Source organism: Entelurus aequoreus, linkage group LG04 (genome assembly GCF_033978785.1).
Source record: "Entelurus aequoreus isolate RoL-2023_Sb linkage group LG04, RoL_Eaeq_v1.1, whole genome shotgun sequence".
Lineage (NCBI taxonomy): Eukaryota > Metazoa > Chordata > Actinopteri > Syngnathiformes > Syngnathidae > Entelurus > Entelurus aequoreus.
This window is the reverse complement of record NC_084734.1, coordinates 75,929,270-75,952,308: the sequence shown is the minus strand read 5'-3', so window position 1 is coordinate 75,952,308 and position 23,039 is coordinate 75,929,270. Positions and strand designations below refer to the sequence as shown.

The following is a 23,039-nucleotide window of genomic DNA, read 5'->3' as shown; positions in this document are numbered from 1 at the left end:
GACCTCGGATAAGCGGAAGAAGATGGATGGATGGATGGATGGATAATTCACTTCACTACTTTAACTTTAATGTTGACACAATAATAGAATGATACATGACACAATATGTTACTGCATATGACAGCAGCTAAATTAGGAGCCTTTGTTTGTTTACTTGCTACTAAAAGACAAGTTGTCTTGTATGTTCACTATTTTATTTAAGGACAAAATTGCAACAAGCAACATATGTTTAATGCACCGTACGATTTTTTTTGTTAAAATAAAGACAATAATGACATTTTTTGTGGTCCCCTTTATTTAGAAATGTACCGAAATAATTTTGGTACCGGTACCAAAATGTTGGTATCGGGACAACACTAATACATACAAACCGAGCACCTACTGGCAGGAATGTAGATCGGCGCCTATGCTCCCAGATTGAACAGGCGTGCTTTGGACACTCCCCGGCCACCTTTTACTTGCGATCCGCTCCTGGTTTTGCGGCTCCTCCCAGCCTTCACAAGTCTTACCTTCTCCCGGACTCTCAGCACTCCAGCATTGCTGCGCAAGCAGATGTTCCCCTCGCTCAGCGCAATTATTACCATTTTTTCCCCCTCCGCATCTCGGCCCACAGTGCTCTCTACGCCCGACGAGAAAAAGTGCGTCCCTCGGCTCGCCGGAGGTGGAGTTCGGCTGTTATGTTTATTTCTTGTGAGGAATAACATAATCGTTTTTTAATTTTTTAAAGGGGGGGGGGAGGCAAGACTACTCGGGTTTCCGCGGGTGCGGGAAGGCACCACCGGCTGTACCACACCTGTGAGTCGTTGTTGTGACCAGCCAGGATGGATGCAGAGCGGCGTGGGGACATGTGCTGAAGGAGCACACTTTGACGTCGTCTTTAAGTGCTTCTCTTCACACACTCCGGAACTTAGAAGCTGACCGTTTCTTCTTTCCTCCTTTTAAAACTTGATTAAAAAAAAAAGAGAGACGAATATGCCGTTACTCGTGGTTCCCTTTGTCCGCCGTCGACTCGGCGAGACCCTACTAGTGCTTTGGCTCAGCTTCACCGGCGTCACCTGCACCGGTAAGTAACTCGCTTTTATTTATTTATATATTTATTCATTTATTTATTTATCTTTCTCGTCATGCCAGCCCCTACGTGTACGTTTGTTTGACAACCTTCTACCAACTTACGGACGTCGTTCATGCATTCCTGAGAGCCATCAATTGGCCTCTAAACCTTGACATTTAGCCTAATGTGTTGATTTGTTCTAATAAAGCCGCATTGTCCTTCCCCACTCTACAGGAAGTTAGATGCACCTGCATGGCTGGAAATGTGAGGAACCTGCACTATGGTGCTTGACCAGATGGGTTCTTGTATAATGAATGACAATGCACAGTGACACTGCGCTCCTTTTACTGTCACATAAACAAGCGTAAGCCCAGTCAATGCACAGCCCCAGCTGGCTGATATGGTGGGACACGTACATTCGGAGGCTGGTTCCCTTCCTTTGGCAGCACGCGTCTTTCTTCCCTCCCCTGCATCCGAAGCAGAACTCTCATCCTGCTGCATTTGCAGGATGCTGACAGCTTTACGGAGTTGGGAGACAATCTACTTGCATTGATGAATTACATTTTACGGCGTGGACTCTCGGTTGCATGCAAATGTGCCTTAATGTGAACAAGTATTATACAATAGTTCAGACGGATACGCCTATTGTGGTGCCCAAAGGAAGCACACAAGATTACAGTAACTTTACCAATGTCAATTCGGCTAATCGTCCTCGTTTTTACAATTCTCCTCACACTGTCGTGCGGAAACAAGGGCATTTCACACACCATTTGCATTTTTGGCTTGCTCAAAACTTGTTAACCTCGCTTTTAGACGGAAGACAAAGATGTTAAAGTTGTGTAATTGTCTTGCTGCAGGGCACGGGGATGATGATGAATTAAGCGGGCTTTTCTCTTGCATCAATTAGGGTTTAATTATGAATATATTAAGGCTAAATAAACAGTCGATCCCCAGGGACTACATCTACCAATTTAAGTAGCAGTGCCTCTATCAGTATGCATATGATTAAAGTCTTTTATATAGGTGGCGGGATCCTGTACAATCAGTCTCATTTTCTTGTGAAGATGTGAAGCTTTAGGTCAGGTTGAGTCTGAAAATCCCCGCAGGGGCAATACTGTTTGACTTTCATTACTGATCGACTGGCAGTGCATCCAGGGTGTTTTTCCTTCCCTTCCATGCTGTGGTACACTCCCATGTGTTCAGTGTTGAGGTGAACAGGGCATGTTGGATCAGTTTTATCCTCTTCGTCTCCCGTGTCAGGTTTCTAGGCACACACTCCCTTACCTCTCTGTCAATCTCTGTCACGTATCAGGTCAATGTAGGCATGCTTACTCCCATCAGGGTTCCCTTTATAGGACGGACAAGTGCCAGAAATGGATTGCAGGTAATACAGTAGCCAATTCTTCCTACATCAGGACGGACAGTCTCCACTAAGATCAGTCAAACAACCCTCTGAGAGACAAGGCTGCTGACTCTGCGTTCGCCTGTATCAAAAGCCGTCTTCTCTTTTTTCTTCTGCCGAGAAAAATAACTCTGTCATTAATAAAGGTAGGCCTGTCAGTCTTGGTTTTAGCTTGCCAAGCACTTTTGCTTTTGCCGTGTTGTGAGTGGGTACACTTTGAGCCCCAGGAACAAAGTACTGTACTACTTTGCCTGTGTTTTGATCTCTTCAGTATGTAAAGTGTGTGTTGGATGGTGTTTCCACAAAGCTTTGAATACATGCTTGGTGGATAGCTTTGTGTTTTTTGTGCAGTCCTAAGATCCTTTTGCTTCTTTAGCGAGTCACCTCAACTTTTCCGCCATTAGGCCTTGGTTACGATCATTCACCATGCGAAAAAAAAAGAAAAATTCTGGAATCCGAGCTGATAAATCCTGGATATAGCATTGTTAGCCCCCGCTCCCTCCCCTTTTTCCCCTTGAGTGTGTTGCCAAGCAATTGTTGTCAAGTTCAGGGAGGGAGCATGGGAATTGGACACAGCCACCATCCTACTTGTGTGAGCCATTTCCACAAGGTGTGTATTTTGTGATGATGCAAGCACATGGCCATTCAGTGACACCAGGCAGGAATCTATTGCATAATCCTGTAAATTTCTGGTGCCCACCGCTTCCTAATGCAAGGATTTAATTTGCCAGACGGCTCTTATTGTTCTAATGTAATTCATCCCAGTGTTGTCTTTCTTGCTGACAGTTTGTCTCTCCTCATTGACTAACTAAAGAACGTGATAAGGAGAAGCAAGGCTGAAATTAACATAATTTATTGGGGGGAATAGCCTCCTAGTCAATGGAATTTTAAACTGACTTGGTTTCCTCCCAATGCTTGATGCATGGCAAATGATTCAAATGTAATGCGTGTGTGGGGATAGTCTTTACAAGTTATAATTCACCAGCAAATTATTTTGTGTTTGCCCTCTAGTCATTGGAAATGAATTAAAAGGATACATGCATCCAAAAGACTGGTGTACTGGGGCAGGGATTAATTATCCTCTCAACTGCCAGAATCGACTCAATTATTACACAACAATGCATGATATTTCAGAGGTTTAAAATTACTCTGTCTATTTTTAATATTATTGCACAAATGTTTGATTTTTCAAGCACTTTATATCATTAGAATGCATCAATATTGAAGTAAAAGGAAAGCAGATTTTGCTTGAAAATAGGGAATGTATATCGTTAGGATTTTATTGATACTAATATCGATATTTCTCATTAATACCGGTTTTCATCTGTACTTTTAGGGCTAGACAATATGGATCAAAACTGATATCACGGTATTTTTTGGCTGAATGGCGATATACGACATATACCGGTATCTTAAACAAAATGTGTAAAGAGCTTAAGGTTGCCTAAGAGTTTAATGGCTAGATAACCAGTGTTGGGAGTATTAATTCTTATTAGAGATGTCCGATAATGGCTTTTTTGCCGATATCCGATAGTTCAATATTGTCCAACTCTTAATTACCGATTCCGATATCAACCGATACCGATATATACAGTCGTGGAATTAACACATTATAATGCCTAATTTTCTTGTGATGCCCCGCTGGATGCATTAAACAATGTAACAAGGTTTTCCAAAATAAATCAACACAAGCTATGGGAAAAAAATGCCAACATGGCACTGCCATATTTATCATTGAAGTCACAAAGTGCATTATTTTTTTTAACATGCCTCAAAACAGCAGCTTGGAATTTGGGACTGAGGTTGGGGGGAGGTTGAAGGTTGAAGTGGGGGGGAGAGTAGCGGGGGTGTATATTGTAGCGTCCCGGAAGAGTTAGTGCTGCAATTAGTTCTGGGTATTTGTTCTGTTGTGTTTATGTTGTGTTACTGTGCGGATGTTCTCCCGAAATGTGTTTGTCATTCTTGTTTGGTGTGGGTTCACAGTGTGGCGCATATTTGTAACAGTGTTAAAGTTGTTTATACGTCCACCCTCAGTGTGACCTGTATAACTGTTGACCATGTATGCATTGCATTTGCTTGTGTGTGTGAAAAGCCGTAGATATTATGTGACTGGACCGGCACGCAAAGGCAGTGCCTTTAAGGTTTATTGACGCTCTGTACTTCTTCCTACATCCGTGTAAACAGCGGCGTTTTAAAGTCATACATTTTACTTTTTGAAACCAATACCGATAATTTTGAAACAGATACCGATAATTTCCGATATTACATTTTAAAGCATTTATCGGCCGATAATATAATATTTATCGGACATCTCTAACTCTAATAAGTAGTAACGTAACATGTTGCTTATTCTTATAAAGTAATTAGCTAGCCATTACTAGGTCATAGCAATTTTTGTTAATTTTGTTTATTAACGTTAGGTTTATAGCCTCGTGCTTATATGTGGGGATAGATGGAGCTTCTATTAGCTCAATGCAGTGAAAGCTGCTGGCTGTTCAGTTTGAAACTACTCTTCAGCCAACCAGCGGCTAGACTAGGTCAGTCCGCACGGGTTAAAGAGTAGCTAAACATTTGACACACCGAGCGAGCAGCAGAGAGGAACTTTCGCTAGCTGCTGTGCTAAGTCACAAACAGAACTGAACAACATAAACAGGTTAGATTAGTGATAAAGTTGCTACAAGGAGAGATATAGGTTCTCAAGCAAATTGGTGTATGTGTAAATAAAGCTGTAGTCACTCACCAATAGCCAAATGCAGTCGGTGACAAAACATTGCATCATTCGGGAGTTGAGAAGACTGCATCGAAGATGCCATATTCTTTTGAAAAGTTTGTTGTGTCACATCATTGTGCGTCAGAGAAGCCTAGCACAAGAGGTTGTACACCAGCAACATCATGTAACATCTCACAGCAGGAAAGTATTTTATCAACACCTACTGTTTAAGTCACTCAGTGACCTTGTGGTTAGTCTCCACCCTGAGATCGGTAGGTTGAGTTCAAACCCCGGCCGAGTCATACCAAAGACTATAAAAATGGGACCCATTACCTCCCTGCTTGGCACTCAGCATCAAGGGTTGGAATTGGGGTTAAATCACCAAAACGATTCCCGGGCGCGGCCACCTCTGCTGCCCACTGCTCCCCTCACCTCCCAGGGGGTGATCAAGGGTGATGGGTCAAATGCAGAGAATAATTTCGCCACACCTAGTGTGTGTGTGTGTGACAATCATTGGTACTTTAACTTTAACTTAATAAAGAAGTCAACTCTGTGCAATGCAGTTATGTCATCATTCAATTCAAACAACTTTACTAATAACTCAAGGGGCCATTTATTTTGAGCAGCAGGTTGTTTTGGTTCATATAGCCTACTGTACCCCTCAATAAATTGTTTAAAAAAAATAAACAGTCAATACAACACACATCAGACCACAATATATACTAATATAAAATATTATAAAAGGACATACTTTTTACATGATATATCATATTAAATACATAATAGTCAATACAGTCAATTAGCATGTTAGGTGGATGTGAATGTTGTAACAGTAGGAGTTATTTGTGTTCATGTTGCACAAGGACGTGTTTGAGTGACGGACCAGAGGCCAGTGTTGATAGTTACCAATGTATATGTGTCTGTAGTCTATAAATAAAATACCCAGTGATTATTTCTTAAATGTATTTATTTATTTTTTCAATTATTACATTTTTCACTTTGTTTCCCTGTGACCCCGAAAGGGACACACCGTAGAAAATGGATGGATGGACTTGGGTTTAATGGATTAACATTAGCTTGTGGATTACTGGATCACTTAGAGCACGGTTGACCAAAACACAGTCGCGGCGGTCATGAGTAAAGTGGCGTTCACTTCAAACAGACACTAACTTTTATTAGCGAGCTTGACTTTAAGGGACTGGGACCAAGTATTTTTGTTACAAACTTCTGTGTGGCGTTGTTCTCTTATCTGTGATCATTCCAAGCTCATTATCATCTCCCTGTGTCTTTTTATGTGTAACAGCAGTATGGAGGTTAATTTGTGTCTTTATTATAAAAACATTTTTGGACACTCAATTTATGTAAATGATTTGTTTGTGATTGAATTTTGTAAATTGAATTGTAATACATCAAATTATGCTGACAATTTCATTGAAAAAAATGTTGTCAGCAAAACTAAGTGATTTAAAATTCAGTGTTTTAAAATTCAAAGTAAAACAAATCAGTGTAAGAAAAATTCAGTGCCGAAAAATTAGCTGCATCAAGGAGCAAGAATCACTTCCGGTAAATTAAAACTGAAGCAATCGATCCTGTTTTAGAACCAGCCAATGAGGTGTCAAGTTTAAAGTCACAAGACACAGGTCTTGCAAAACATCATTAAAAAGACCGTTAACTAGACTACCCTGGCATTATCCAACATAATTAACATTTCAGTGCTGCCGAGTGGATATTTTCGAACTGTAGAAATGATTCCAATGAATCTGCACTTTTGAGTGACATACGAAGCTCTGCTTCATGCTGACTGGGTACGAACAGAGTGGGGCAGAGTGGGCGGGGCTTGTTTACCATACTTGCCAACCTTGAGACCTCCAATATCGGGAGGTGTGGGGGGGGGGGGGCTTGGTCGGGGGTGGGGGGCGTGGTTGGGGGCGTGGTTAAGAGGAGAGTATATTTACAGCTAGAATTCACCAACTCAAGTATTTCATATATATATATATATATATATGTATATATATATATATATATATATATATATATATATATATATATATATATATATAAATACTTGACTTTCAGTGAATTCTAGCTATATATATATATATACAGTGGGGCAAAAAAGTATTTAGTCAGCCACCCATTGATTGTCAATGGGTGGCTGACTAAATACTTGTTTGCCCCACTGTATATATTAGGGCTGCAACAACTAATCGATTAAATCGATTAAAATCGATTATAAAAATAGTTGCCGATTAATTTAGTCATCGATTCGTTGGATCTGTGCTATGCGCATGCGCAGAGGCTTTTTAAAAAAAACAAAAAAAAAACTTTATTTATAAACTGCAACATGTACAAACAGCTGAGAAACAATAATCAAAATAGGTATGGTGCCAGTATGCTGTTTTTTTTTCAATAAAATACTGGAAAGGATAGAAATGTAGTTTGTCTCTTTTATCCGATTATTAATCGATTAATCAAAGTAATAATCGACAGATTAATCGATTATCAAATTAATCGTTAGTTGCAGCCCTAATATATATATATATATATATATATATATATATATATATATATATATATATATATATATATATATATATATATATATATATATATATATATATATATATATATATATATATATATATATATGTGTATATATATATATATATATATATATATATATATATATATATATATATATATATATATATATATATATATATATATATATATATTTATTATATAATATAAATAAAAGAAATACTTGCATTTTAGTGTTCATTTATTTACACATATACACCCACACACACACACAACACTCATCTACTCATTGTTGTACTTGAAAGTACAATGCTTTGTTAAGGGTTGAATTGTCCATCTTCTTTCTATTCTCTGTCACTATTTTTCTAACCATGCTGAACACCCTCTCTGATGATGCATTGCTGTGTGGCACGCACAAAAGTGCTTTCATCAAATGCACGAGAGTGTGGAATCTTCCATCTCTCCCTAGCATGGCCCAAAACCGGTCAATCCTTGCTTCCTGGGGAAAATCTTCCCTGGCAAGCAATTGGTACTCCAGTACTTGTACCCGGAGGCTGGTCAGGTCCAATCGCAGCTGCGGCAGACTTTTTTTTGGGGGGGCGTGGCCTCCAGCTCCGGCTGAATACCGGGAGTTTGTCGGGAGAAAATCTCTGTCGGGAGGTTGTCGGGAGAGGCGCTGAATATCGGGATTCTCTCGTTAAAAACGGGAGGGTTGGCAAGTATGTGTTTACACAGCAAAAAGCCTGCTAGCGAGTGTCAGACGGAGGCAGATTTCTACAACAAAGTTCTGTAGAACAGTGATTTATCGAGTATGTGGATGTTTTTTTTTTTACCCTTGGTGTTTGTTTTGCCTTGTTTGTTGATCTTCTTTGTTGTTGCTCGATTATAAAAGATGTCAATCAAGTGGGCGGTCTAGGAAGGAGAAGAGCAACGCTCATTTATTCTCTATATTCCGTGTTTTTGTGTTCATATTTATTGTAAATCCCACATTGTGTATTTTTATGTACATTCTGTCATTTAATTCAGTAAAAAACTAGTTTGTTCCGTTTTTGAGATGGTTTATTTAGTTTTTTACTGAATAAGACACTCGAAGTACATGAAAACACAGAATGTGGGATTTACAATATTATGTATGAACAATAAAACAATGAATATTGAGAATATATGAATATTGCTCCTCTACTTTCCAAGTTCCTCGACCACCTCCTTGATTGACATCTTTTATAATCGAGCAAGAACTACAAAGATGCAACAAACATGGCGAAACATAAACGCCATGGGTAAAAACATCTACATACTCGATATAATATCACTGTTCTGCAGAACTTTGTTGTAGAAATCTGCTAATGTCTGACACTCAGGCTTTTTTGCTCTGTAAACAAGCCCCGCCCACTCTGTTCGTGCCCGGTCTGTATGAAGGAGACCTCCGTATGTCATTAAAAAGTGCAGATTCTAACCATTAGAATAATATCTGTAGTTTGAAACTATTCAGTCGAACGCAGTGAAATGTTAATTATGTTGTATTATGCCGACGTAACCCAGTTAACTTCCTTTTTTATGCTGTTTTGCAAGATCTTTGTCAAGTGACTTCAAACTTGACACCTCATTGACTGGTTCTGTGACAGGATCGTTTTCTTCTTCTTAATTTACCGGAAGTGAGTCTTATAAATTAAATGATAAATGGGTTATACTTGTATAGCGCTTTTCTACCTTCAAGGTACTCAAAGCGCTTTGACAGTATTTCCACATTTACCCATTCACACACACATTCACACACTGATGGCGGGAGCTGCCATGCAAGGCGCTAACCAGCAGCCATCAGAGGCAAAGGGTGAAGTGTCTTGCCCAAGGACACAACGGACGTGACTAGGTAGGTAGAAGGTGGGAATTGAACCCCAGTAACCAGCAACACTCCGATTGCTGGCACAGCCACTCTACCAACTTCGCCACGCCGTCGCCACGAGTCTTGCTTTTTGAAGCAACACATTTTTAAACACTGAATTTTTATACACTGAATTAATATACACCGATTTATTTTTTTTACATTGAATTAGCGGGACAACTGGTAGAGAATGAATGGATGGATGAATTTTTATACACTGAATTAATATACACTGATTTTGTTTTTACACTGAATTATCGGGACAACTGGTAGAAAATGGATGGATGGAGGATTTTTTTATACACTGAATTTTAAAACACTGAATTTTTAAACACTAACTTTGCTAACACGTTTGTTTTCAATGAAACTGACAGCATAATTTGATGTAAACAAAATTCAGTTTATAAAATTTAAACACGAAAAATTTAGTTACATGAATTCAGTGTCAAAAAAAAGCTTTTCTTCCTGGACGACCCAATTAGGAACCAATGCCAAAAACTACCGGTGCATGGTATACTATCCTACTCACCCAAGAAGATAAAATCGGTATCATTTCCTTATTCAACTCCATTTTCTTTGAAGACGACATCTTATATGCATGTTTTTTGACAACAATGTAACTTTTTGTGTGCAGAGTTAGTGATTAATGGAGGTGGGGATGGTAGTCCAGCACTCATTGATAAGAAGTAAACCGTGGATGTCATCACAGGTCAGGTTAAAACAATAGAGAAACACGCTCCATTTGGTGACAAATGCCCAGTCAGCTTATCGTTCACCGAGCTACGTCCCTTTGCTTATCATGTGCAAATGGCAACATTTGAGGAGTTTAAAAAGGACACAGACATTACTGAGGACACTTGGAGGATGAACCTTGCAGAGGGGAAGGTGTTATTTTCTGCAGTCTATGCATAGGCTTTGCAAAGGCACTACATCTCTGTCAAACTCTGCCCTTTTGTTTCAATTACCCCATTTCTGTGATTCAGGTCCATGTGAGAAGCGCTTAGGGAATGAAGTTTGGCTGTTCTCCTCCTGGAATGCTGTACATCATCAATGTGTGTGTGTTTCTATCTGACTAGCATAACATTGACCTCTAACCCCTGATGTGGAATACGATTACCACATACCTCATTGGGTGCCAGTAATAAAGTGAATGGTATGTGTCCCTTTTTAAACTAAATCCAAAAGGCCAGCAGTGTAACTCTGACTTCATGACATTTCTGATCTTGTTCATTTTGATGCGATGTTTAAGAAACATTTTCAGAGTTGTAGTCCAACTGAAGGTTACGCTCTTGTACAAACTGCAAAAAGGACACATACGTCCATATATTCATAGTGCAGCGTTACCACAGTTTCCAATTTGTTCCAACAGATCAGACAAAGACTGAACAAAAACTGAAGCATGTTTTCCTCTGAGAAATAATGAAAATCCAATTAATCCATTACAGATACCACAACAAAACACAAACAAATATGAAATACATATAAAGGATAAATTAATGATACATTTAAAATACATTTTACCTTTATTGAAGACTGTTGTTGGTAAAGACTATGATGAGTGTAGAGGGAGGAGAGGAAGGGAGAGCCATACGAATGCCACTTTTGTACTTAGCGATGAGTTATTTCTTTAATTCAGTAGGGTTTCTCACCTTTATCAAAGTGTTTGCACTTGCAACTTTCTTTGGCCACAAAGTTACTTAGTTTTCAGTCTCAATAGTGAAAATAATGCATTGTGATGTCAACAAATGACAAATATAAAATGCATGTAATGAGTTCATAATCACATTTATTAATCTGATCTTCATTTTCATGTAAAGTAGGGTTTTCATTAAAAATGTTGTGCGTCCATCTTTACTTTCTTGAGTAAAGGGCTATAAGACGGTTTATCTATCATCAATTTGGTACACTTATTTTTAACAAGCTTTTTTAATACATACATGTCCATAAAGTAAATGAATGTATTATTGTCATGTAAAAAAGGTGAAAAACTAAATGAAATACAATAGAGGAGTAGCATCTTCCTTGGTGAAAAGTGCACACTGCATGCTTAACGTAATAGAGGAAGAATGTAATGCAATATTTCAGGAGTGATGTCACATTAAGGGCTGGGTAATATAGCTGAAAACTGTATCTTGATATCAGTGTTTTTTATCGGTTGATCACTTATTGCCATTTTTTATGACATACCGAAAATAAGGACCAAGAGAAAAAATATATCAAATGTAAAAAATTTTATTTAAAATGTTACCTTCTTCAGATAGTCCCCTCAGGTATCCAGGCAAAAAGTGAAGTGAAATGCAGTGAATTATATTTATGTAGCACTTTTCTCTAGAGACTATACGCGCTTTACACAGTGAAGCCCATTATTTACATCTTTAAAGGCCTACTGAAATGAGATTTTCTTATTTAAACGGGGATAGCAGATCCATTCTATGTGTCATACTTGATCATTTTGCGATATTGCCATATTTTTGCTGAAAGGATTTAGTAGAGAACATCGATGATAAAGTTCGCAACTTTTGGTCGCTGATAAAAAAGCCTTGCCTGTACCGGAAGTAGCGTGACGTCACAGGTTGTGGAGCTCCTCACATCTGCACATTGTTTATAATCATGGCCACAAGCAGCGAGAGCGATTCGGACCGAGAAAGCGACGATTTCCCCATTAATTTGAGCGAGGATGAAAGATTTGTTGATGAAGAAAGTGAGAGTGAAGGACTGGAGGGCAGTGGAAGCGATTCAGATAGGGAAGATGCTGTGAGAGGCGGGTGGGACCTGATATTCAGCTGGAAATGACTAAAACAGTAAATAAACACAAGACATATATATACTCTATTAGCCACAACACAACCAGGCTTATATTTAATATGCCACAAATTAATCCTGCATAACAAACACTTCCCCTCTCCCGTCCATATAACCCCGCCAATACAAATCAAACACCCGCACAACACACTCAATCCCACAGCCCAAAGTACCGTTCACCTCCGCAAAGTTCATACAGCACATATATTTCCGCAAAGTTACGTACGTGACATGCACATAGCGGCACGCACGTACGGGCAAGCGATCAAATGTTTGGAAGCCGCAGCTGCGTACTCACGGTACCGCGTATCCGACTCAAAGTCCTCCTGGTAAGAGTCTCTGTTGTCCCAGGCCAATGGTAAAGCTTGTCCCGGGCCAATGGTAAAGCTTGACTGTCATTGTTCTGGAATGTAAACAATGAAACACCGGCTACGTGTTTGTGTTGCTGCAGCCTGCCGCTAATACACCGCTTCCCACCTACAGCTTTCTTCTTTGCTATCTCCATTGTTCATTAAACAATACATCAAAGATTCACCAACACAGATGTCCAGAATACTGTGGAATTTTGCGATGAAAACAGACGACTTAATAGCTGGCCACAATGGTGTCCCAAAATGTCCGCTACAATCCGTGACGTCACGCGCAAACGTCATCATACCGAGACGTTTTCAGCAGGATATTTCGCGGCAAATTTAAAATTGCACTTTACTAATCTAACCCGGCCGTATTGGCATGTGTTGCAATTTTCATTGATATATAAACTATCAGACTGCGTGGTCAGTAGGCCTTTAAGCTACTTTTAAACCAGCGTGGGTGGCACTGGGAGCAGGTGGGTAAAGTAAAGTAAAGCCCAAGGACACAACGGCAGTGACTAGGATGGCGGAAGCGGGATCGACCCTGGAACCCTCAAGTTACTGGCACAGCCGTGTCTACCAACCGGACCACGCCGCCCCAAAAGGAAAGGAAATCGCATCGAACACTTAACAATAACCCCCTAAAATGTAGGTGTAAAAATAAGAAACATCTAGGAAATGCTCTACAAAATGTAACAAAGTAGTTTAAAGTGTGAACATGTAAACAGAGAGAAACCATATAACTATTTTCTGCATTTTTAGTGGCAGGAAGTTAGAGCTGTGCTCAAAGGTGAGGTATTACCGGTCTTGTTGGGAACAAGTACCTTGCGTAATTTACAGATCACATTGGTCGGACTACAGTCCGTTTAAAAAACAAACAAACATCCATCCATCCATCCATTTTTTACCGCTTGTCCCTTATGGGTTCGCGGGGGGTGCTGGAGCCTATCCCAGCTGCACATGGTACACCCTGGACAAGTCAGCAAAAAAAAACAACCCAAAAAACTGCCATAGATTCGAGATGTCAAATGATCTCTGCAACAGCAGTTACCAGGGAGCGAGTGCCTTTGTTCATGCAACCAACCTTGCTTCGCAACTTCTGGTTTCAACAAATTTTTTGTTGATATCGATTACATTTCTATCGGGATAAATATTATCGTGTTATTGCCCAACCCTAGTCACATTGCAGTAAAATGTTTCCAGTAGGTTTTTGAACTGCTATATAGCTCTCTGTTTGTTACATATCAAATTGTTTAATACTAGATTATTGCAGAAGTATTCCATTGGACTTCCCATTCAATTCCCTTGTTGCTGAGGTGTTTTCTGTCACTTCAAAGGTATTCCACACTGTGTGGCTTTGGTTGAACTCATATGTTTTCTGCCAGAGGCACTTTCCAGAGCCCATACTCTGTTTTTATATCTTTAGTGTTAGATTTGTAACAAGCTCACCCATTTTATAGTACACATGAAGTGTGTGTGTATGTATGTTCATTGTGTGTGTGCGTGTGTTTGTAGGTGCTTGGTAGATGCTTGGTAGATGCTGGTACAGTGACAATAGTGGAGAGTTAGATGTTCTTGATGTTCTTCCTCTCCAAGTGATCAATAGTCTTCTCAAAATGGTTAATTGGCCATCAGTCACTGTCTGGAGAAGTGCTTAGAAACCCAGAGGTGTCTCTGAGCAGCACATCATAACAGCGTGTGCACTCCTCTGGGTGCTCTTCTGGCCTTTACTTCAGGCCACGTGGCGGACGGTGGAAAACGGATCTGAATGCAATATGGAGAGCCGTAGATTAATAGTTCCTTAGTGAGGCCACCAGGGAGCGATGTGAAAGCCTCTAGCACTTAATCATGCAGTGGACGAGAGAGTAAGGCTGCACTTGGTTGTGAGACAACAAGTCTGAAATGTTCTCAAGGTCAATTGATTTTAATTGACAGTTTCAACTGCAAGATATCAGTGCTTGTTTGAAATGCATAGAGGATTTTGTTGAGATACTAAATGTATATACATGTACACAGTTTTAACAAGGCAGTTTAATGCCTTAAGACAATTATACATTATAGTGTTACTTCAACCTTGAAGAGGATACACCTAGTTCCAAATGTATGGCTCATTGGTATGCATCCTCCTATTTAGCATGGCATGTAAAATACATAATTAGAAATCACCTAAGGCTACTCAGACAGCCCTACCCTGCTGGGCCTTGATTGGCAAGGGTATCTGAGGGAGATCTGGCCCTGCCTGAGCCAGAATTTGTCATCTTGAAGTGATTTTGTTGACAAGACAGGAGGCACAGTGACCTTTTCTAATTATATGTGTCCAGGCACTGACGCCCTAGGCAAGCAATTCAGCGGAGTCAACAGAGCGCTGACTCTAAGAGCACGTTTAGGCCAATACAGCATGTTTTGTTACGCAAGGTTACGAGATGGTTTTTGCTATGTGTCTTAATAATTCAGTGTAGATACAACATTAGGGCTGCACTATTGAAAATGGATGGATGGATGGATTCTGCAACAAATATGAATCGTAATTTTGTTCATTATGTCATGCGCTTATGTTTTCAAAGCAATCATGCTGTTTTTCTTTACAATTATTGTCATTGTTATTAAAATAATTATAATTTTCATTATGCTCCTCGATGTCCTGTTGTGCTTTAAGAAAACTTCCTCCTATTCTAAAATATTTAATAAAAGTGAAAATCATCCATCCATCAATTTTCTACATCGTATCCTTCTTCGGGTAGTGTGGGGCTGCAGCCTATTTGAGCTGTAGTCCATTAAGTCAAAAACATAGACAGTTCACCAACTTGACATGCATACACACAATAAAAACAAGTCAAAAGAGATGTCACTTCATTAATGATGAAAGACGAATCATGATAGCCAGCAAGCCTCACTGGTAGTGCTGGCCAAAAGTGAGAAGAACCAGGGTAGTGGAGCCCCGTCACTCTGGCCGTACTCCTATTCAATCCTAAGGGCCTGGTTTACTAAAGGTTTGCGTGTACTAAAACACATGCAAACCGTGATAGCACACGCAAAGCTCCATGCATCCATTTTCTACCGCTTGTCCCTTTTTGGGTCGCGGGTGGTGCTGATCTATTAAATGTGTACAAAGTGGATTGCATCTGTTAATTATAGCAGAATAAGGCGCACAACCCATTTTTCATTTATATGCAAAATATATGCTGATCGTGTGAATGGCCACAATACTGGGAGGGGATAATGCAAATGTAGTGTTAATTCCAAACTATAAGGCGCTAATTTTTTCCTAGGCTTTAAACCCTGTGGTTTATAAAACAGTGTGGCTAATCTATTGATTTTTCTTCGCTGACGGCTAGCTGTAATGTAAATAGTTAAAAAAAACAAAAACAAACACACTGAATAAGTGTTTTTTTTGTGCTATGGCGCCATCTTTGGACTAGTTTGCTCATTGCAGGTGCTGCATTTGCTACATTGCCCTTTTATTTAGACTGAGCTACGAACCCACTGGATGCATACTTGCCGTTCGGTCTTCTCGCCGTCCATAGCGTGAACTCACGGATTCTTTATTACTCCAAGACACGTTTGTATGATTTACAGTATAACTAAAAAAAATTACTTACTAAACCGTCTCATGTGTGTAAGAGTGTTTTTATGCATATTTGTTCGTGCTATGGTAATGTTATGAAGCTAGCGTTGTTAGCATTAGCTACTATGCTAACACGTTAGTATTATCAACTTACAATGGTATTCTTTTTGTATCGTTTCACTTTTGTAAATTCATCAAAATCGCATCTGGGATTTATTGAGTCTGTTTAGCTGATTGGAAAGCTAGCTTTTGTAGTTAGTGGATCCATGACGATGACTTCTGTTTTGTTTGATCAACCGTTTTACTGCCGTGTGACAGGCACCGTTTGGAAAAAATTATGGGCTATACATCTATTTTCAACAATATCATATCAAAACCTCAACGAAACCTAAAAATGGTATTAGTGTTAACACTTACATTCTCTTTCCTTGGGGGCAGTGTTGTTGATCACCCTTTTTTCCCAGTGCGTCAAAGTCTAATATCACTTTTGTTGTGGCATTTTTGTTCTAATATTTGGCAGGCCAAATTATAAAGACCAATGGGCCGGATGTGGCCCGTGGGCCGTAGTTTTCCCATCAATGGTCCAAGCACTTTGCCTTTTTGTAGACCTTGAATTGTACTGTTATGCATCACAACTGAATGTATATTTGCTTTTTATTGGTCACATCCACTCATTAAAATATATACTCTTAATTTCTGCCGCATCACCTTTAATAGTAGGTCGTAGGTTTGTTGAAGAACAAAAGTTTTTATTGCATATTTGTACTTAAACACTTTTCGAAAAGAAAAATATTTCAAGTACCTATTTTACCAATATCAGCATGACATTTCAAGTTAATAGGACAAGACACATTGCTGCATTTGTTAGTGCCCGTGCGTCTTCTGTCAAAAAGACAGCATGAGGTCACTACCGCTGTAGCCGCTATTGATATTTTATCCTAATTGGGGACTTTACTCGAGTCATGTTACTGTCTTGAGAGTGCTTTTACAGATGGGCTGCAGTTTTGTCATTTCTTTCTGGCTATCATCTTTGGTCACATAATTTAGAAAGACCTGTCCAAGAGAGCTGTCTGTTTACTTCATTCAAACTTCTGCTACCTGTATACATAAAGATAGGATCTATTTGTGCAAGTCTGCCGTCACTTAATGAATGTGATCTGGTGTCCACTTTCAAGCAGTGATTTAATGTACGTTGGCTTTGGACTAAGCTCAGGTCATATGATATTGTATATACGGTTCTTCTAATGACTTTATTCATTCTTTACTGCTGCACAGCTATCACATAATTTAACTCTCATTTAACAGCATTTTAATCACAATCTTTTGTAATTGTTTTATTGTTTATAGTAACTTTAGAAATGTGTCCTTGGACACACGAGGACTTTACATATGACCAAATGTGATCTTGTAGCTACTTGGTATTGGACCGATATCCAAATTTGTAGTACCACCCAAAACTTGTGTAAATAATCCAAACAGAAAAATAAGTGTCCAATACATTTCGATATAAGTGTAGATAGAACATGTTAAAACAGAATATAACTAGATAACAGTAAATAAACATGCAGATTAATCATCCATCCATCTATCCATTTTCTACCGCTTGCTTCTCATAATTTTGACAAGATGATACAATTGGAAATGACACAATATGTTACTGCATTTGTCAGCAACCAAATTAGGAGCCTTTCTTACCCATTTGCTTACTACTACAAGAGTTTGTTCACTGTTATTTAAAGCCAAAATTGTGATTTGATTACAGTAAGATTTGCTTACTGTATGATAAGATTTTCTGTTAAAATAAAGCCAATAATGACATTTTTTTGTTGTCCCCTTTTTTTCTGAAAATAATTGAAATACAAATTGATACCAGTACCAAAATACAATACAATAAACAGTGTACATACAAATAAATGGCCACGGTAAACTGATCTTTGGTTACAATGAAATTTAATTAATGTCCTGATGCACAGGTGGCATGGTTATTTCATGGAAAACTAGTTTTCTTCATAATTGTCTTAAAATTTAAGTTAAACCTAAATGTAATATATATATATATATAGCAAATATGTGGCGTAACTATCACAACACAGTAGTTACAACACTGACAATATGTTGTTATATTGGGAAATAGGTGTTTTCAGATCAGTTGCTACAAGAGGTGGGGGAAATAATACATTTTTAGATGGAATTGCAATTCGGACATGGACAATTATAGAATCGATTAGTAAACGTCAATCGATTTACTTATTGTGAATAAAGTAATGCAGACAGTTCTAAAATTTGGCTGACTACAGCGAGCCACCTAACCGAGCGATCCGACCAGCTGTTTTATTATACGGCTTTCATGTTCCAATTTGCACACATTTCCATTATGTGGAAATTCATTTAACAGTTTTTCTTAATTACGAATGCACTGTTTTTTTAAACCCTTATTTAGTGAAACAAATATAAAATATTTTACTTTCTATTGATATTCCATGCATCTTTTTTTTTTTTTTATTCCATCCTTAGTTTTTTATCCTGATGAACTAGTAGACCTCCCCTGGGTACCCTATCATACAATTCATGTTTTTTTTTTTTTTTATGGCATTTGCCCTTTTTCAGAACAATTCCAATGGTGTGTGGGGATGTCAAATTGATCCCAAGACTACGGCTGTAAATGTCGCCAAAGGTTGATTTTCCATGAATACACAACAGCCTTTAAGGAGTTGGGAGTCAACAGCTTACGTAGTCCTTTGATGTGGAATTTCATTTGTGTCAAAAGAGTTTTGTTGATGCTCCTAATGTTACTGCAAGAGATGGTAGTTTATGTTTTATCTTTTGATACATAAACGAACATGAGATTTGTTGGATTTGCCCTATGCTTGTAAAAATGATGATCTGATCATATTTCTGATTGACATATTTGGTTTTCAAAGGTCGACTGTGCCCTAAGTAATCAAAAGCGTTGTCATGTTGTGGATCGTCAGAAGGTCGGGGGAGATGATAAATAAAGATGAAATGTGTTTGTAAGGTTAGAGACTGCTGGTGCTTTTGTAAGTTTACTGTATATTTTTTATACACTTTTAGTTGGGTTCTGGACTTTGACCAGTCTTGCAACAATCTGATGAATGTTGGTATTTCTGTGCGACAGCAGTTTTGCGACTAGCTATCTAAACTCTGAGCCCTTTTCTTTTCAAAGTGTCTGCACAAAGTGGATGAACAACATGCTGCAGTCATGAAGTGTGTTGATGGTTCCCTTCGGGGTGGTTAATAGGTATGACATTACGATACACAGGTATCACGATACTTGAGCCTCTATAGAATACGATATATTGCAATTAAAATACCTCAACTTGTGAGTTCCCCAATTTACGATTATTTTGAGATATGAGCCATCTCCCTTCTTTTTGTTAAGCTTTAAATTGCGAGCATACTTTGGAGTGGACATAAATTGGAGATAGCTATCAACATAACTTTGTCTTTCAATTAGAGCTGCACGACTATGGCTAAAATATTAATGATAAATAAATGATAAATGGGTTATACTTGTATAGCGCTTTTCTACCTTCAAGGTACTCAAAGAGCTTTGACAGTATTTCCACATTTACCCATCCACACACACATTCACACACTGATGGCGGGAGCTGCCATGCAAGGCGCTAACCAGCAGCCATCAGAGGCAAAGGGTGAAGTGTCTTGCCCAAGGACACAACGGACGTGACTAGGAAGGTAGAAGGTGGGGATTGAACCCCAGTAACTAGCAACACTCCGATTGCTGACACAGCCACTCTACCAACTTCGCCACGCCGTCCCTAATCATGATTATTTTCATCAATATTGAAATCACAATTATTAATCACGATTATTTACTGTTAATTAAAACATATTTTATTGTAAGGCTGCAGCTAACGATTATTTTTCTATCGATTAATCTATAGATTATTTTTTTGATTAATCGGTTAATCTATAGATTATTTTTTCGATTAATCTATAGATTATTTTTCCTTTTACCGATTATTTTTTTATTCAAAATGAAGATGAAAAAATAAATGTAAGCCCGTTTTTTCAAAAGGCATGGCTTTTATTTACAAAAAAAAAGAAGTATGGCCACTCAGTCAACATTGACAACAACATGACTAAATATTCTGTAACAATGTAAACATTTAAAACTTTTAACATTTAACAAAATTAAAAGTACCGGTAGCTTAAATGCTTTTTAATGTGCAAATATAAAAGTCAACATCCAGTGCAAATCTTAATATTCTGCAATAGTATAAGCATTTCAAAAGTAAAAGTATTGCTTATTTTGCTTTAAAATGTGCAAAAATAAAGATAAACATCCAATACAAAAAAGTGCAAAACGAAATATTCTGTAACAAAAGTGTAAACATTTCAACAAAAGTGAAAGTATTGCTTATTTGCTAAAATGTGCAAAAATAAAGATAAACATCCAATACAAAAAAGTGCCAATCTAAATATTCTGGAGCACTGTAAACATTAAGTATTGCTTTTAAAATGTGCAAAATAAACATCCAGTCCAACACAGTACACAATAACCAATTCTACTCATTCCAGTGAGTGACTAACAGTTGTAATGAAGAAAGGTTAGCATGTCTACTTGCTTTGGTTCTTTTCTTGTTTACAATATTCCCAGCAGCTGAAAATAGGCGCTCAGAAGGGGTCGATGTAGCTGGAACTGAGAGCTAATTAGCCTTCACCTCAAGCCAGGATTGCGAGTGAGCTGAGCTGCAGTTTAAGTTTCTAGAAGGTCAACGGGCTCATAGTGATGTTACTAGTAGTTGACTGGGAGGTGTTTATTATCATTTGGGGAGAGTCCGCTGCCTGATGCTCACCTGCTAAACACCTATCTGCTCCACGCTGAAGCGCTGACTACATGCGCTCTGAATACACACTGCTGATTGGCTGATAATGCTTCGTGTGTACCAATCAGATGGTTGTGTGGGTGGGACAATGCTGCGTGTGTACCAATCAGATGGTTGTGTGGGTGGGACAATGCTGCGTGTATACCAATCAGATGGTTGTGTGGGTGGGACAATGCTGCGTGCTGAGACAGAGGCAGACGGAGCAAAGCAGCTTGTTAAGACTTTTGCTTTAGCTTAGAAACTCGTTCGGTACACCCCCGTACCGAACCGAAAGCCCCGCACCGAAACGGTTCAATACAAAACACGTACCGTTACACCCCTAGCAGATACAAATGACACATTCATGTTTTTGTGTAATGATGACAACGTATACTCGCGCGGACGATTGACTAGTTGATGGTTTTCTTTTCAAATGTTCGTTCATAGCCGTTGTGCTGCTATGATAGGCCATCTACGCTCGACACAGTGTGCATACAACAACATTATTAGGCCGTTTATTGAAATACTCCCACACTTTTGACCCCTTTTGGAATGCTTTTCCCCCCTCGCTCGCACCGCTCGCATCGTCTTCTTTGATCGTCTGCTTTGCGCTTCGCCATGACGGTAGTGTGACGTCATTATGCGACGCGTCGACGCACAAAAACGGCGTCGACGTATTTACGTAACCGATGACGTAGACTACGTCGACGCGTCGTTTCAGCCTTATTTTATTGCACTTTTTATTTTAAACAATCAGTATGTAAATTTGGTTTTCAGTTTAAAAAATCAATTTTCTACCGCTTGTCTATCTCTGTGTCGCAGTGGGTGCTGGAGCCTATCCCGGCTGCATCCGGGCGGAAGGCGGGGTTAATTCATTAATAATAAAATAAAATGTACAAAAGACAAAGGGCTAACTAAAATTAATATGCCATTGCAGAGTGAGATCATAAAGTACAAACAAGTGAAACATAAGATTATGCACAAAAGACACATACAAAGGAACACATCTATTGTACTGCTCTCATGATATGTAGGACATATGTCTTTGGCCAAATAAACTCTTATTGCATCCGTTATTTTGGTGTGTCTTTGAGCGGTGGATAGATATAGAGTGCCTTGGCGCACAGTTGATATTACGGTCGTCTGTATATTAGGCACCTCCGCTTTTGTAGCAGTCTGTCGGGACTTTGCGCCAGTGGCGGGCGGCCCACTCTGTTGGCAACCAGCTTTGCAGCGCGGGCAAACGATGGCTGTTGAGAAAAGAAGGGAAGTGTTATTAATGCTTAAAGGGTCTCCGCGACTCGATTATTTGTTTGGTAGTTCACACCAACGCAGCTTTGCCGTGCAATTTGTTCTGGTGTTTGTTGTTGGTTCATCCGCACGGGTGGTTTTCCGGGTTTCGGGAAACGAGCGGGAGTGCCTAGAAAAGTGGTGAAGCGAGCAGTTGTGTTCCGGGGTTAAAATGCGTGCTTGTTGGTACCTTGTGGGTAACAATGCGGGAGGGGAAGGCACCGATGTGATAATGCTAAGGCTGAAACGACGTTTTTGTGCGTCGACGCGTCGCATATTTATGTCACACTACCGTCATGGCGAAGCGCAAAGCAGACGATCAAAGCAGACGATGCGAGCGGTGCGAGCGAGGGAGAAAAAGCACGCCAAAAGTCGTCAAAAGTGTGGGAGTATTTCAAAAAACGGCCTAATAATGTTGTTGTATGCACACTGTGTCGAGCGTAAATGGCCTATCATAGCAGCACAACGGCTATGAACGAACATTTGAAAAGAAAACCATCAACCATCAACTAGTCAATCGTCCGTGTGAGCATACGTTGTCATCATTACACAAAAACATGAATGTGTCATTTGTATCTGCTAGGGGTGTAACGGTA

The 23,039-nt window shown here is 39.2% G+C and overlaps 1 protein-coding gene across 3 annotated transcripts in view; it reads left to right on the top strand.

Annotated features, from left to right (window-relative positions):
* Window positions 1-457: 457 nt before the first annotated feature.
* The window catches only part of unc5a (unc-5 netrin receptor A), a 533,124-nt gene continuing 510,542 nt past the window's right edge, over window positions 458-23,039 (top strand). For all 3 annotated transcript variants that reach the window (XM_062045710.1, XM_062045709.1, XM_062045708.1), the window contains exon 1: window positions 458-1,063. In XM_062045710.1, the coding sequence (XP_061901694.1) occupies window positions 973-1,063 (91 nt within the window). In that variant the 5' untranslated portion in view covers window positions 458-972. The remainder of the gene's footprint in view (window positions 1,064-23,039) is intronic.